Raw genomic sequence first — 17,751 nt, forward strand, 5'->3', positions numbered from 1 at the left:
ATATTTTGACTAGTTCGGGAATAATTTTGCTGGGGTTGAAATATCTTGATTGCAGTACAGTTACTACACAGCTAAACCATCTTTGTACAACGTTGTCTAAGATGTTCAACCTTTTGCACTCTTATTACAATTTAAACGTTCCATCCTACTAGCTTCTAATAATGTGTAGGTTAAAATTCAAAAACGTAATGTGTAGGGTTTGAGAATTTTTGGGGTGCACATGTTACAGTTTCCCTCTTCATTTGTTTCACCCTAAACCCTAAACATCACACTACTATTTTGTATGTGTGAAACGAGGCAGGACGTAGAATCAAATCAGCTGCATCCCCTGCGCGGACAGCGATCAACTTGAGCAAATGCATCACATCCTAGAGCTATTTATGTACGCAAAAGGTGCTTCCTATCTCATAGCAATGTTAGTCCACTGCTGGAAGAAAACAAGTCTCCGCCTATCAAAAAATAGAGAGATAGAGACAGTAATTAATCGGAATGAGCAGAGACCTGCACAATTACCCCGACAACCCAAAAAAATCCTGTAGCATCCGAGCGAGTCCTATGAATGAATGATCCACCAGATATTAGAATCTTCCTCCGAGCAGTTTAGGCCACACGTATGTACTACACTGTAGACCGAAAGTGGTGGAATTAAGTTGATCTTACCACAATCACACATAGAAGAAGATGATTTCTCCAAAGTCCAAACACACACACTGGACGAAAAAACGGTAGCAGGTAGGAACGTCCAGATATTTGTAGACACGACAGTGGACAGAGAGGAGTAGAAGTAGCAGCAGCAGGGTAGCGCGCGGCAGGGCAAGGAGAGCTCGACGGGGCAACTACCACACCATCCACCACGAACATAAGCACAGCACCCCGGCCGACGACGAGCGGCGAGCTTCTGTCGATCCCATGTAAGTAAAGCTTTCCGTGCCACACCTTTTCCCCGTTTCCCGATTGCTTTTCTGACGACAGATCTTTGGATTGGTTGGTTTCTTTAAGACCGCTGCGTCTAGATCACCCTTGCATAGCTTTTGATCCTGTTTTTTCTCCACCTCCTTTTTCATCCCGAGCCAAAGCGAGATTCTTGTGCTGCTACCTCGCTGACTGTGAGGTGAGCTTGTGTGTGTGTGTGTGTGTGTGTGTGGGTAAAAGGGGATGCTAGCTACCAACGTAGTATATCTGCTACCTCCCTCTCGGATTGCTACCTGCTGCAAGTCTGCAAGGCATCCTTTTTTTTTTTTGACTTGCTTGCTTCGTGTTCGTCCGTCCGTCTAGAGCTAACTAGCTAGCTCGAATGGTGTGTGTAGTAGTGGACTAGTAATACTGAGCAGTCATAGATCAGTGGTCGTATATAGGACTGATTGATGAACTTGCGTATCTTCTGTGCTGGTTCTTCAGAAAGATTTGCTCGCCCGAGCTAGCTAGCTATCTCTAGCTGCTTTGCGCAAAGTGAGCTAGCTCGTCTACTTTGAGTTTGATTGTTCTTCCTAGTTCCTACCCTTTTTTTGTCTCGGTTTCTGATTGGTGTGATGCTTGCTTCAGCTCCATCGAGCTGGGATTTCCTTGGCGTGATCAAGACGAGGACGGCGACGATGGCGCACGATCCGAGCCTGGGCTTCGCGGACTACTTCTCGGCGGCTGACGCGGCGTCGGCGACGCTCATGCCGGCGATGGACCACGAGGGACCGCCGGAGCTCTACGGCCTGCAGAACGGGATGGACATGCTCGGCATGCACCGCCTGCACGCCGCCGCTGCGATGCCCGAGCAGCAGCACCACGGGGACGGTGCGGGATCCACCATGCGCTTCTTCCTCGAGCAGCAGCAGCAACAACAACAACAGCAACATCATCACCACCAGACGACCCAGGCGCCGCTGTCCCTGTCGCTGCACCACCACCTCGGCGGCTCGTCCCAGCAGCAGCAGCAGCACGAGCCACTCGCGGCGTCATGGATGCTGCATCAGCACGACCAGCAGGACGTGTCGGCGCACGGGCACGGCGCTGCGTGGCAACTGCGCGGCTCTAGGTTCCTCCTACCGGCGCAGCAGCTCCTCCAGGGGTTCTGCAGCCTCCCCGCTGACATCACCGCCAAGCGCGCTAAGCCACTGCCGCAGAAGCAAGAAGATGGCACCGGCGGCGAGGGTTCTTCGTCGTCGACCTCCTGCTTTGCCCCGTCGGCGCAGATCCAGGCCATGGACGCGCTGGAGCTGCAGCGGCTCAAGGACAAGCTCTACATCATGCTCGAAGAGGTGAGCCTCGACTTGAACTTCCAGCCATAGCAGCTCAGTTAGCTAATCCAATTCCAATCATCCAAGCACAAAGCTAGCCAGCTAGCTAATCTAATTCCAATCATGCGAGCTAGTTAGCTCCACAGGACGGCTCCACCACTGCAGGCAGTTGCTTGACTAATTAGCAGGCCGGCACTGCAGATCGAAAGGGAATCTGGGATTACAGGAAAAGTACTAGGAGTTCCATTATGGTTGCCGGAATAGTGCACCTGGGGCTAGGGCAGGGAAGGCGCGCCATTCTTGGGCCTCACCCTGTGCTTTCGGAAACCTCTATTCCCTTTCCTCTCCGAGGTGTCTATCTACGCGCGCGATCGAGGCCGGGTCCCCTGCCTAGGTAGCCGGGCCGGTCATGCACACCCTCCGTCTCCGTCCCCGTCCCACTCCCTGCCTGCCATGACTCTGCAACTGCAAGCTTTCTCTGCATACCGCTGCTCCACCACCACTTTGCCCATGCACCTCCCTTCCTTGGAGAATTCAATGCCTCACCTCTCGCAAAACAATTTTTACCCGCTGCACACCAGTGTCACTGCGGCTGAAAGAGCGCCAGTGGCTGCAGGCCTGCAGCAGAGTTCTAGGAGCAGTCAACTCGATCCACACAAGTTACAACAATGTCAGTTTTTATTGTTACCGTTTCACTGTTACATCACCCATCTCGATCTTCACCTTTTTACAACATGGTAGAATTACAATCAGTGCAAACCCGAATTACACATGAAATAAAGTTTTTTTTTTCAATAGAGGAGTTTTATTGACTCGAATGTTGCATCAAACATATACAAGCAAAAGGGTGTGCACACCCGGTCTCTGCATAACCAAGAAGTACGTCTGAAACAAATCTTACATATCTTTCTGCCAATTGACTGGGTGCAGGTCGATAGGAGGTACCGGAGGTACTGCGAGCAGATGAGGGGGCTAGCGGGCGGGTTCGAGGCTGTGGCGGGACAGCGCGCGGCGGCGGAGTACACTGCGCTGGCGGCACGGACGATCTCCCGGCACTTCCGGAGCCTAAGGGACGGGATTGTGGCACAACTTCAGGTGGTGAGGAAGGCACTTGGGGAGAAGGACGTGTCGACACCAGGGATGACACGTGGGGACACGCCGCGACTCAAGGTTTTGGACCAGTGCATCCGACAACAGAAGGCGTTGCACCAAAACGGCGGCTTCATGGAGAGTCACCCGTGGCGGCCACAACGCGGCCTGCCCGAGCGCGCCGTCACCATCCTTCGGGCATGGCTCTTCGAGCACTTCCTTCATCCGTAAGTACATGCGCCATGCATCCAAAATTCCAAACTCAGATCACCTCTCTCCTAGTGAAACATTCAAATAACACACTATATTACCTAGTAATTTTAAGCAAGCATGTACTTGATGTATTCATGTAAACCCACGCAGTGATACATGGTGCAACAATAGAGCTAGCCTGCAGAATATATTTATCAAGCTAAGTTTATTTCGTGAGAATCTAAGTTAATTGGATAGCTCTCAATGAAGTTTTCTTTTAAACAGTAAGGTTTACATTTTCCCAAAAAATAGCTAATATTCTTGAGTAGTACAGAATATTGTTCTCCCGGACCACATTTATGTTGGTATCATATCAACTGCTCAAATGGCCACATTGGGTAGTATAGATGTGCTATATCTACTCAAAGCATATACCCAAATGCCATTGCATTAGAAAACACAACCCAATGACTTGAGTATTCCTCAACGACTATGGAGCCAAATTAATCCAACTGTAACCATTAACTAACTGGCCGGTTTTCATCATGTGAGTTGATTAACTACGTATTGTATCTCATGAGTGATTGATTTTGTATGTATGTAACGTACGTAAGCAAAAAAAGTCTTCCGAGAGAAAATGATGGCTACCCAGCTAGCTTAATCTAATCATGCATGGTTAGATAAATGACGCCTCTCTCTCAGTGTGATTTGCAAACTAATCAGGGTAGTGTGTTCGAGTGTACAGCGCGCGTAACCATCAGCTCCAACTTCCAAACGACTCAGCAGTAGTTATAGTTATTTAGTAGCAATTTGTTGTTTTTCTAATAGCGCATGCACATGAGTACAAGCTAGCATTAGAATTTTCTGCTGATGTGATCCGTTCCGTTGTACTCAGGTATCCTAGCGACGTGGACAAGCACATCTTGGCTCGCCAGACCGGCCTCTCACGGAGCCAGGTACGTTCCCTGCATCGCATCGATCGATCAGTGCATTGCAATTCGCAACGTTCAAAACCATGGTGTGTAGATGGAGCGTCAATTCAATTGGTTGCCATGTCAAGGTCTCGCCGCGTCCTCTTGCGCTGGCCGGAAAGAGATTCTTGTTTAGACTTGCGCCTCTCGCTACAATGACATGTGTTGCGTGTGGGCGCTGTGCAGGTATCCAACTGGTTCATCAACGCGAGGGTGCGGCTGTGGAAGCCCATGGTGGAGGAGATGTACGTGGAGGAGATGAAGGAGGACGATGGAGGCGGCGGGCAGGCGGGCGGACTGAACCCTAACCCTAGCAGCGGCAGCAGCCACGCCTCCGATGGACAGCAGCAGCAGCGCGTGGTGGCTGACGAAACCGATCGTGTGGGGGCAGGAGATCGTAAACCGACGCGTGCGCAGCTGCACGACGTCCACGACCCAGGCTCGCTCGCGTCCGTCGTCAACATCGCCGGTCCCGGCGCGGCGCGGATGGAGAGCTTCGGCATCATGGACCATCACCTCGGCTTCGACGCGTACGATGGATCACAGGGGCAGGGCTTCGGCGGCGCTGGTGGAGGCGTGTCGCTGACCTTGGGGCTGCAGCAGCACGACTCTCACGACGGCGGCGGCGTGAACATCGCCTTCGGTGCGCCCTCCGCGCAGCACGGCGCGGGCGGGTTTTTGTTCCCAGGCGAGCAGATGGACGCCGTGCATTCAGCCGGCGCCCACGGCCACCACATCCAGTTCGGGGTGGGCGGCATGGACGGCGCCGGCGAGGCTTCCCACGGTGGGCAGGATCAGCACTACCGGGGGCTAAGCGCCGGGTTTCACCTCCTCCGCGACCTGGCCGGGTGATCCGTGTCACATGCACGCACCCTCCGTCTGCCGGCGCCGCGAACTCGATGGATTAATGTGCCGGGGCTTGCACGCACGCGATGGACAGGGACGCCGCAACGTACGGCGCCGGCCGGCGTGTCGATCTCCTCACGTGCGCGCTATCTTTGCACAGCATTGGGTTGTGCCCGGCTAGCTAGCTTATGGTGATTTTTGCCCTGATATGTACGCATCTCGGCAGGTCTCTGTCGATCGTTGTACGCCGAGCTAGCTGATTGCAATATTGCGTAAGTACGTGCACGATCCAGTACGTGCTTTTCCTGTACTTCGGAAGCAGGCTGGTAAGGGGTCGACGTATCGGCCGGCCGGCGGAGGATCGATTGTATAGTGGACACAAGCTAGCAGCTTATTTGTAGCTCGATTGAATTATCGAATTGGTGGATGATTGATCCCACACTGGTTATGTTAGCTAGCTTATGCCCTGGTGACACTGCTAAACTCGATTCGCTCAAACACAAAAACAAAAACAAAAAATCATGGGAAATGCAATTCCAGCGATGCCGCTAGATAACTAGGCATGTAACTGGTACAGATAATTTCCGTTCCATATCCGCATCTGCATTAGTTTTTGAGGATATGGTATGCACTTTTAGAAATCTGCCGGATATGAATGTGGATGTGGATATTGCTCAAGGGATATGCGGCGGATACGGTAGCGGATATATGGTATTGATAATATCCGACGGATAAGGATTATCTGACACTTTTCGCGGATAATCCGATGTCTTTAAAGAGGATAATCCGATAAAATTTGCCCAACCCTCAATACCTAGACAACGAAGTTAGTCTATGCATGGCTCCACCTATGCATGTTGTGTGGGCACACAAGTCGGTTTGTCGTACAAATAAGTGTGCAACTTTGGATATAGCCCTATGTTACTCGTTTTTTCTTACCTTTTTACATTAAAAAATCACATTTCTCATTTTCTGTGTGTATTTTATCGAATATCCGCTTCCAATCCGAGTCCGCTCCGAATCCGCTCTATATCCGCAATTTGATATAATCCGCATTCGAATCTGCATCTGACCATTATCCGGTCCGATCTGAATCCGTAAAAAAATATGATAAATGATATGGAAATAGCAAAATTCGATCCAACCCGACCCGTTTACACTTCATATATATCTGCACCGTTAAACTACATTTATAAAAGTCACAAATATTCATATTTTAGTTTCAATGTCCGTATACATGTAGCTTCATCCATTACCTAGGTGCATATTTAAAACTTTTATGGAATTTTATAAATCGTGGTCCGTAAACCAGTGTGCACGAATCACGAAGAGAAACATACATCTGTGACCAGTAGGTCAGGGCGCTGCTAGAAAAATTGCTTGGGTGCGATAGCTACGTACACACAGTTAAGCTGATGAGGAATATGTGCCGTAGGTTTTAGTTCGGAATTATTCGCCTGAAAGGCATATAGTGCGCAGAGTTGGCGTTCTTACTTAACATATATAAAGGTTAACCTATAGCTGCTCATGCATCCAGCCGGCATTGCATGATGCATGCTAGTTCTGCCTTAAGCGTATTAGAAATGCAGTTCTCCTTATGCTTACTGTTCTTCTATGCATGATGATAGATTGAGCATATCAGTCGTTTTCATGCACACGCGGTAGCAGTCCAACCACAAACTTCCAACAAAAAACTGTAAAAATGAGTAATATTTATAAAATTTACGGGTGAAGAGGAACAAGAGCGCAGCCGCGATGCCGGTCAATATACTCAGTTGCTTGCCATGGCACGGCAAAAAAGGCAATCATCAAGCGTACCAATACAAAACTTGAAATGTTTGTTGAGGTCATAATTGTGGATTTTGTGTAAACCTTCCATGATTTGGTCGGGTGGGAAGTCACTTTCATGTAATCGGCGAAGTTTCTGCCGTCACCACCGGGAGAAAAACAAACGATTGTGCATCACCGATGCTGTAATCTCAAAGATTGTATATCCAAGATTCTCGGCCATTAACATATGCACGACTAGTGTACTTTTTTTAAGGGGACGACTAGTGTACTTGAGGGTGTGTCCAGTGCACAAGGGGATGTTTCCCAACCGTTGCACTGGAATCCAAGAAGAGTTCATGATAAAAGTTTCAAAAATACTTAAGATAATTGCGGAATTGACGCAACACAATCACTACGGGAGAGACGCCGTGGGCCGACGGCCAGCCCATGTGCCGACGGCCAAATGTCGGGGCCGTCGGCACAGAAGCGCTCGTCGACCGGCGACGGAGCTGACCGTCGGCGCACAGTCACCGTCGGCACACGAAGGGCTACACCGACGGCCACCGTCGGCGAAAAATAGACCGTCGGCACAGGAAGCTGGCGCCCAAAGGTCACCGTCGGCACAGACACGGCCGTCGGTACACGCGCTGACAGGCGGGCCCAGCCGTTAACCTGTCACGGTGCCGTCTGCACTGTGCCGACGGTAGCCCTCGGCGCAAAGGTGGCCGTCGGCACAGGGACTGACTGCTGGGTCCCTTTGACGCTGTTCCGACGGTGACCCACGGCACAACTAAGGCCGTCGGCACAGACTAATATGCACATTTTTTGTTTTTTTGTTTTTTTGCATCAAAGAGATAATTATTACCCATATAATTATTAATCCCAATCATTTTTTTTGCATCAAAGAGATAATTATTACCCATATAATTATTAATCCCAATCATTTTTTGCATCAAAGAGATAATTGTGCCTCCATCTCACTGCTATTTTGGCGAACCCCTTTGCGGGAAACCTATATATATGTATAAGGGCGGTATAGATCCCCCGCCGGGACCCCGGTCTAGGGTTTTCTCAGAAATCGAGGATCGGAGAGTGATTTGAGATGGTTTTATATCCAATGCTACCCCCAGGTGTGTCCGGCTTCTCGGACATGGGGTTCTACACTTAGGCAGATTCTGGATGTATTGGGGGAACTCGCTCGGAGGTGAACCGGAGAAAACCTTGAGATCATATGGGACGATCCTTGTTACCACATGTACCTATGACCTAACCAAACTCAAATGGAGGCATATGCCCACCGGGAGACCCCCGATGGGATGCAGTCAAAGGGGTAGACCGCGCGGTCAACAGAACTAGGGTTTCGCCAGAAATCGAGCCTCAGAGGGGGTGAATGGCCCCAAAACTTGTGTGTGTAGACATGGCATGCACAAAAGTGATACATTTAAGAACTTAAGACCCACACACGATACAAAACACTTAAATAACTAGACCCACACACATACCAAAGCGCTTAAAGAACTAGACCCACACACGAACCGAAACACTTAAAGAACTACACCCACACACAGGAACCAAAGCACTTAAAGAACTAGACCCACACACAAACCAAAACATTTAAAGAACTACACCCACACATGAACAAAGCACTTAACACTGGGTCGACGCATGACCCACTAGACACACGGACTCGACACACACACATATTAATCAGAGAAGTCGAAATCTTCATCCTCGCTGGGGGTGTCCTCTGAAGCGGTGGTTGTGAGGTTCCACGACCACCGTTCATCATTCTCCCCCATGTCGACGCCTCTCCTTTGGCGTACTCGCTTCAACCTCGACCTTCCTCTCGCCGCTTTCCCGCCCTCCTCTCTCTCCCGTACGTCTGCTTGTCCTTCCAGAATGCGCGCTCTGCCTCGACGGCTCCGGGATGGTCTCTGCGCCACTGTGCCATGAACTGCTCGTCCGCCTCGGTGGTATTAATCCGCCGCTGGCCAGACCTGTACCGACGCGCTTCACCTTGTGAGCGAAGTAGCGGCTCGCAGAGAGACTCGAGCTTCCGTCGAGACCCGACCTCCGGGAAGTTCATTTCGTGGCGCGGCCGGCCAAACCTCCAAGCCGCAACGTCGTATGCGCGGGCAGCAGCCTCCTTCGTGTAGAAGGTGCCGAGCCACACACGCGTACCACCGGCGGTGATTTCAGCCGCGAAATGTCCCGCAGGCCGCAGGCGAACCCCGATGAAGCCCGTGTTGCTACGGCGACGAGGAGCCATCTCAGCGGCAGCTCAGCTCAGAGGATTTTGTGGTTCTGTTGGATGAGAGAAGCGATGAAGGGAGAAATGTTGCTGGTGCTGTTAGTGGAGAAGACATGGCTATATATATGCCGACAAGGGGCTGAAACGGCGGGAAAACTTGGCGGGAGGGAATGGGCGGGAAAGGGTGGGCGAGAAAACTTGGCGGGAAATCATGGCGGGAAAAAAAGGCGGGAGAGAAGGAGCGGGAAAGGGTGGGCGGGAAAAAAGGGCGGGAGAGAAGCAGCCGGAAAGGGTGGGCGGGAAAAAAAGGGCAGGAGAGATCCTTGTTTCCACATGTACCTATGACCTAACCAAGCTCAAATGGAGGCATACGCCCACCGGGGGACCCCCGATGTACCTATGACCTAACCAAGCTCAAATGGAGGCATACGCCCACCGGGGGACCCCCGATGGGATGCAGTCAATCTCTATGGTTGCAAAACATCATAAGTCCCCATGTTTGAATCTGAGCTATCTCTCCCGTTTCTTGCAGAGTTTCACTCGGTTCATGTTGACTGGAGTGCGAGAGGAACCACTCCCAGAGCCACCTCATCCTGGGCCGACGCCAGTGTTCCCGTCCAAGGAGGAGTTCTATTGCACGTACAAGCGTCAGCGTCAGTTGACCCCGGTAAGTTGCTAACTTGGCTAAGTTGCTAACTTGGTGTTACATGGCTAAGTTGCTAACTCCCTCCAACATGTAGGGAATGGGAGAATTCGGGAACGACGCTCCTGATGGTACGCCGATGCACCCCGGTCGCTGTTCTCCTGGTGCTTTGCCGAACCTCGGCATGGTTCTGCTTCCGGTGGCTCTCGTCGTGGTTCTACCTCCCCGAGCACCGTCGAAGTAGTGCGGCCTCGCTTCACCCACTCGGAGCTAGATCAGTACTACCCTCCGGGTGGTAGTACACCACCATAGTTGCTACATTGTACTAGCTACATGACACATGCTATATGTGTAGAATGATCTATGTAGGATGACTATATGTAACGTATTGCTTGTGTGCTATATTTGTACTAAATTTGGGATTTGGTGCCATATTTGTGCTATATCTGTGATATATGAGCTATATGTGTGCAATTCATATATTTTCTGCTATTTTATATGCAATTGCTGTGCAAATGGAGCAAAATCAGGGAATTAAAAAAAAACTGGGCAGCAGCTGTGCCGACGGTGTCACCGTCGGCACAGGGCCTCTGCTGCGCCAAATGGCAGGCTCTGTGCCAACGGTGACACCGTCGGCACAGCTGCCGTCGTTCGCGCGTTTTTTTTCCCAGTTCGAACGGGAGATGTTTGGCGCCGAAATTGGAAAAAAAAAGAAAAGGTGCCGACGGTAACACCGTCGGCACAGAGAGGCAGTTAACGGCGAGCTGGTCACGGCGAGCCGGCTGCGCCGACGGCCATCGGCCAGCCGTCGGCGTACGCGTGTGCCGACGGTGGCATCCTGTGCCGACGGTGAGCGCGCCGCCCCCGAAGCGATCTGTGCCGACGTGAAGACGCCGACGGTCACCGTCGGCAGAGACGGTGCCGACGGTGGTTTATCCTGTGCCGACGGTGCGGGGCCGTCGGCGGATGGCGTCTCTCCCGTAGTGAATACGCATCTGTCATGTCATGAAATTTTACTATCTGATTTAACTCACAGGCCGAGAAATCTAGATAAAACATATTGTGGATAGTAGTTAGTTGAAAGTCCGCTATGCATTGAACCTGTTAACACTACCATAATTGAATTTTATTTTGAAAAATGCATTCATCGAGTAGTGATTTGAATTTGTAACTGAATTTTTGTAACGTAAGATGTATAGTAATTCTGTATACTAACCTTTAGTAATTTCATGCATTTTAGACATTTGGTGCAATGGTTGCACAAGGTACTCTCTCTAGTCTAGTGTCGTCACCGGAAAACCAGGGTTCCCCCGTTCGACTAAGTGCGGACCCTAGAGCAGGTCTTGCCTGCCAAACGGCACCGCAGATCCCCTTTTGAAGAACCCGGCAAGGATCCCGCGCCCTCCACTTGGAAGTTGGGACGAATCCCGGGATAACGCCAGTGACCCCTTGTCATCGATGACTCAACTATTGCCACTTTATGGCTTGGACTAGTCGGGTCAAGACCAGATGGAGTTGTTTTGACTCTGAGCCCTCTACGGCATGGGTATCACGACCAGAGCTACCACATAAGTATTTCTCGGTGGTGTGTGAAGAAGGACAAAAATCGAAAGAGAGGACTCCGTTGTATCCCAAATATAACTAGAAGGGGTCTATGATTAGGCCGGTGCAGGTGCCTGATAAATGCAAGAACACATATCAGTTGTAGCTAGTTTCGAAATAAGAGTATCAAACACTAGGAGCTATTGGTTATCGTCTTAATGCCCCTTGCTACTTTCTACTAAAGATTACTTAATAAATTTTTTCTAATCTCAATTTTTTTAAAGGGGGTGTTTTAAATGGTTGCAAATAAAAGGAAATAAAGCAGTAAAAAACAAATGGGTTGAAACTTAATAAGACAAAGTGTTCTCAGTGATTATTGGATTCACCTCTAGCACTAGGATTCATGTTAATCAAGATAAAGTATGCTTTTAACTATATTGTGTGAGGGAGAGCTCCGTAAAAAGATGCGCCTAGAAAGCCATCGGTCATCGCATCTATAAATAACCACACAGCTAGCCTTCTGCAAGCCACATATTGACTATTGCTATTAAGGGGTTTACCCCGCGGTTATCGACATGAGCTTTGTGAATCCCTCTTATCCCCCTTATTCATGTGGCAAAGCATCGATACGGTAATGTCAATTCCCGCCGTTCACTTTACCACACTTCAAAGAGTAGTTCCCTCTGAAGACCATAAGGCATATATTACATGGTGCACAACACGTAATATCAAGAGAGAAAACTAACACACATTAATACTTAAAACCATAGATCATCTTAGATTGATCTCATATTCATGCTAGGGTTTCTTCATCTCCCCAAGAACTAACAGGACTACTCACACATGGAGACAATCAAGAACATCATCATAATATTTTGGAGGGAATTAAAGGAATGAAATGAATTCGAATACAAATCCACAATAGTAATCAAGATTACAACTATGGTTGGAGGATGATGATGGTCGAGGTGCAGCGGTTGATGATGATGAAGGGGATGATGCCTTGTCCTTCGAGGATCCACGTAGCAGCCCGGATCTTGTCTTATTCAAGTTCCTTTTTGAGATCGGATCTCCGGTGTTTCTTTGTTTCACGGAGTTGTGTGTGTCTGATCTCGGATCCATCTACGGGAGGTGAAAGTATTTGTCGAGACGGTGTTTCTGAAGGGTGGTACGGGCGGACAGTACAGGTGGGCCTTGCCCGTACCGATGCCCGTTAAAGCTACTGGAAGTTGTCCTCGCATTGTCCTTTTGCCCAGGTGCATGATTAACTGCAAAAATGATTTCTATCACGTCAAAATGTCAAAAAATGACAGTTTTCATTGATATTTCATCATTGACTTATTATTCTGATATCTTGTGTAGAAAAGCATAAAAGGGCGTGGTAGCGCGGTAAAATACAAAAATCCTACCACTACTCAATGATATATTTATAAAATAATGATGAAAAAACATGTTAAAAATGCACTCATCAACTTCCCCAAGCTAGAATCTTGCTCGTCCCCGAGCAAGATTGAAGCTTAATAGACATAGTTATATTTTTTCATGAAGTGAGAGTCATTAAAACAAATGAGGCATTTTCAAGAACGAAGATTAATGCATCGGATGTAAAATTAGAGCATGAATGACACCATACAATTCTCAAACTCAAATGACTTGAATGCCTCCACACCTTTCGAGGTTTGGTAGTAGACAAGAAGACTACTTTATCTAAATATCATAAAATCATGAAGTTAGCTTTTCTTCATGAATTTTACTAGTAACTCTTTCTCTTTTTGCACTTATTCTTTCTTCCCTTCCTTTTATTTTTTCATTTTTATGTTTCTTTTTTCTTTGTTTTCCTTTTTCACATGAAGGAACCAATGATCATAAAATACTTTGTAAATAATTTTCTTTTACCTATCAAAGCTTTCTGGTGTGGAGGACCATAAAATCATTATCATGATGCAAGTACAATTATACTCATCCTAATTCATACATCTATTCAATAACCATAATTCAATCACACTTCGGATAAAATAATGGCTCAAGATTCATTGGATAAAAATCCTTCACTCTCCAAGGGAAACTAAACAAGTGATAATGAAATCTCGAATTTCAAACTAAATGCATGTTGGAAAGTAAATATTCGAACTAAAAGGGATAGATTACAAGGTGTTATAGATCTCCCCAAGCTTGGAATCAAGCCAGGTGGGATCAAATAATCCTTGCGATTATTTGATACCGTAATTTGTCCTTTTATTTCAAAGGGGCTTCCCCTTCAAGCTTACAGATCTTGGTCTGCACTGCAACGGTGAAGGCTTTGAGGTAGATGATGCGGGCAGAACGCTCTTTATCCAACTTCTCCAAAAGAGCAATGTAGTTCTTGCTCACTTCAAGCGTCTTCTTTTGCGTATCAAGAGAACAAAAACAAACATCAAGGTTAGCCTGCAGCCCTTTGATGATCTTTTCATCCATCTGGTCCAGGTAGTGTCGCGGAAGATGAACATGCTCTGCGGATCCAAGGGCCTTCTCTTCAATTCTCTTGATGCGCCTGTCCAGCTTATCCAGGGATTTTTCCATGTCCTGGTCTTCCATCTTCAACTTGTTGATGAGGCACAACCCTTCATCCTCTTCGATGCTCATATCGATTTCATCATAGTCATCATCCTTATCTACAACCAAAGCAAAAGCTCTACGACCTCCAATGATCTTCTCTCTCAGCTTGAAACCTTCTTCTGGGTCACTTTCGTCCCTTCATCGTTCCGCCTCCTTCTCCCTTGTTGCGTCCTTCTTCAAGGCATCAGGGGTGCCTTGCTTCCCATAGGCTGAGGACACGATGCTCCAAGGATGAGACATGATGGCGGCGATAGGGATTGTGGTAAGCTTGGATGAGATCTATTAGAATAGGAGAAAAAACTCTTCCAGGATTTATGAGCGCTTATTGTTGTGGGTATACTTTATGGGTATATCAACGGCATGGCCTAGATCCGGCAAGCCCGGGTGGCCCGTAGATGGTGGTGAGGCATGTGGCCCATCGGGCGGCCCAGTTGCTGTAGATCCTGAAGGATGAAGTCCAGCCCAGGAACAGGAAGCCGGATCTTTACCGACCTACGAAGGAGGCCGGATCCGTGACGGCCCATGAAGTATCCGGATCCAGCACGTACTTAGAGGAAGGCGGATCCTTGACGTACACGGCAAGACATTGTACCGTAGTTAGGCAACTTGTATTCCGGCTAGGACTCTCCATGTAAACCCTAGATCCGTGCGCCTTTATAAGCCGGATCCTCGGTAGCCCTAGAGGCACAACCACAACTCATTGTAACAACGCGAAAGCGCCGGATAATTCCGGACAAGCAGCAGTAGGCCCCGTCATCGTGCGGGTGTTCCGAAGCCGGGTAACTCGCGTACCACCGTCCCGTGTGCACTCCGCCCCTATGGCCCCTACTTCTTCTCCCCCTCGTGAGGATCCCTCCTCCGAGGTACCGTCGATTAGGCAACGGCGGTTGGCGCCCACCGTGGGGCCTGCGGCGTCTGGAGGCCGGAACCGGGAGGGTTCCGCCATGGGAAACTACGACGACACCATCGCTGTGGGGCGTGTTCTTTACGCCGGAAATCTGCCGATCGTCCCTCCGGATGAGTGTTGGATTCCGGCTAAAACCGACCCCGTCAAGCTCTCCATCGTCCCAGTTGGCGGCATACACATCTTCATCGGGGAAACCGTCGATTCCGACGGAAACCCACCGGTAAGTAGCGCCGACGCGACCGCCGCCGAGCAGGACGCGGCCGCGAAGATCCGATCTCGAGACGCAGAACTTCCCGGCCGAGGATTCCGCCTTAGATCTGAAAAAATGAAAACCCACCCAATCCGCCCCTGAGCAGGAAATAACGGTGGAAGACCAATGCAGATCCGCCTGGGTCTCCCCGGTGTTAGAGAAGCAAAGGTGTCACTTCGTGCACTTCTTGGCCCATACCGCCGGAACCGCCCCTCAAGAAGCCGGAGCTGGTCCCGAGCAGGTCGTGGCCCCGGAAAACAACGCTGCTCCGGATCGGCAAGAGGTCTGTCGAAGAAAGCGGAACTCCGGTCGAAGAGTCGATTTTGGGAAATCTAAGCCCAATCTCCGGAGACACCCAATCCATGGACACCGAAGAGTTCGATCGCAAGGTGAAGGAATATGGATACGGTGAACAGCCTCGAAGTCGATTCCGCCCAGCCAAAGCAGGTACTTGCAACTGTAGCGGCGCTGGGAGAAAACGGATCAGAAGAGGCAGGCACCCAATCCGACCCCCAGCCATCCCACCACGGATCTCCGATGTCGCGGGAGCGGCCCCGTAGGGATTCTTCCTCGGAGAGCCTCCCGTCGCTCGAAGAGATGGTCGCACAAGCAGGCATGGATGCGGTTTATCGCTCGGATATTCTTAACAAACCCATCACTCCCGAAGACGTAGAAGCTTTAGAAGCTAAAAGAGTGGAGCTGCTAGCCACAGCCAAGAAATTCAAGGTCACCGCAGCCGCCATGCTCGGAGGAAAGGAAGCACGCCGCAGCTTTTGTGGAAGACTTCATCCAGCCGCGAGCAGGAGGTGGACGAAGGATTGGCAAAAGTCAAGGAACTCCGAAAGCATTGGGAGGACAAGATCGTTGAAGCTCACCAGGAGGTCGAAAAGGTCCGGCGTGAGATGATAGCTCCCCGCAAGATCACCTTCGCAACTCCAACGGAGCAGCAGCCGTTCGCAACCCCAAAGGACAATATGACGAAAGCTGCAGAGATCCTGAAGAAAAGTAACGAGGAAATTGACATCGACTACATTCGCACGCTCGTCGCTTCAGCGGTTAAACAGCAGAGCAAGGCAGACACTTCGCGCAAGTTGGAATCTAATCCGGAGCATTGCGTCTCCACTGCGCAGAAGGACGCCCGCGACAATCGCCATCGTGATGACGAATCGCGAACCGGATCCTCGGAACGCAGAAGGAAAACCAGAGAACACCCAAATCCGATCCCCGTACCATCAAAGACGCCACCGTCAGATCCGAGAAAGGGAAAGGATGCAATGTACTCTGGACGAGACAAGTACCGCAACGCCTCTCCTCCGCCTAATGGTTACCCGCGTCCCCCTCGCCGCCGTAGTCCAGCCGGAAACACCAGGCCTCGGGGGCATGGTGGAATTGTTATCCGCGACAACGTGCTGCCATCAAGAAACGAGGAGCAGGGAGCGCACGCCGGAACCTCGCCGGAATCGGAACAACGATCGTGAGCCCGAGCCTAGGAGGAGCCGGAATGAGGAGCGCGACCCGGAGCCCCGCCGGAGCCGGAAAGACCAGGGCAGCCAGCGTCCACGGCGAAGGCAGCCACGGTGAGCCGGAGCCGGCACCGGGAGGGCCGGGGAGAATCTGAAGGCGGAAGCAAGAGGTCGGATCGGCCCCCTCGCAGGTCCCTCGCCACCACCTAGCGGTGGCGGCGGAGGTGGAGGCGGAGGCGGTGGCCGGAGATCTCGCTCTCGCTCACAGTCCCCCGTCACGGCTCGCGCGACGCGCGGGAACGCCTCAACGAATACAGAACCGACTACATCGGACCGAAGTGCTTTGGCAGGATGATTCGAGAGGAACCAAAGCCAAGGAGCTCCCTCAAGCTACCCGGAAACTTGAAGCATTATGATGGCACCGAAAGGCCGGATACCTGGATTGAGGATTACTATAATGCAGTAACCTTCGCCGGAGGAACCCCTAATATCGCTCGCCGCATGCTCCAGCTTGTACCTTGTAGGTCCAGCTCGGATCCGGCTCGCTGACCTCGAGAAAAACTCCATCTTTTGCTGGTTTGACCTGAAGACCGCTTTCGAGAAACATTTCAGGGGCACCTACAAAAGACCTGCCACGGCAAGCGACCTACAAGCTTGTATCCAGAAGAAGGGAGAATCCTCACGAAACTTCCTCACACGATGGTTGGCATGCAGGAACGAGTGCGAAAACGTCGACCACACCACTGCCATGTACGCCTTTATTGGTGGACTGCAAAGAGGAGGATTGCTGAGGCATAAGCTCACATGTTTGGCTAACGCCAATAAACTGACTTTGGATGAGATGATCTCCATTGCCAGTGACCACACTGCCGCCGACGACAATGCAGGCGGTGATATCGCAGCTACAGCAATCCCCCTGCACCAACAAAAGAAGAACTGTGATGACCCAGCGTACCACTGCATGGTGTAGTACACAAGTCGTTGACATAACACAAGTGAAACAC

General features: G+C 50.2%; 1 protein-coding gene across 2 annotated transcripts; it reads left to right on the forward strand.

The window, feature by feature from the left end:
* Positions 1 to 556: 556 nt before the first annotated feature.
* On the forward strand, positions 557 to 5,779 carry LOC124701271 (homeobox protein BEL1 homolog). Of its 2 annotated transcripts, none has more exons than XM_047233318.1 (5): positions 557 to 911; positions 1,543 to 2,249; positions 3,159 to 3,544; positions 4,405 to 4,465; positions 4,667 to 5,779. In XM_047233318.1, exons 2-5 carry the CDS (start codon positions 1,593 to 1,595, stop codon positions 5,330 to 5,332), a joined length of 1,770 nt encoding a protein of 589 aa, XP_047089274.1. In that variant the 5' UTR covers positions 557 to 911; positions 1,543 to 1,592; the 3' UTR covers positions 5,333 to 5,779. The 2 variants fall into 2 exon arrangements, with proteins under 2 accessions (XP_047089274.1, XP_047089273.1); XM_047233317.1 differs by lacking the exon at positions 557 to 911 and adding an exon at positions 1,146 to 1,449.
* Positions 5,780 to 17,751: the final 11,972 nt, after the last annotated feature.

The sequence above is a fragment of the Lolium rigidum genome, chromosome 3, assembly GCF_022539505.1.
Source record: "Lolium rigidum isolate FL_2022 chromosome 3, APGP_CSIRO_Lrig_0.1, whole genome shotgun sequence".
Classification (NCBI taxonomy): domain Eukaryota; kingdom Viridiplantae; phylum Streptophyta; class Magnoliopsida; order Poales; family Poaceae; genus Lolium; species Lolium rigidum.

Coding starts and splice junctions, on each gene's coding strand:
- LOC124701271 (XM_047233318.1), top strand. CDS start 1,593: ATGGCGCACGATCCGAGCCTGGGCTTCGCGGACTACTTCTCGGCGGCT. Junction 2,250..3,158: donor TCTACATCATGCTCGAAGAG/GTGAGCCTCGAC, acceptor GACTGGGTGCAG/GTCGATAGGAGGTACCGGAG. Junction 4,466..4,666: donor CCGGCCTCTCACGGAGCCAG/GTACGTTCCCTG, acceptor GGCGCTGTGCAG/GTATCCAACTGGTTCATCAA.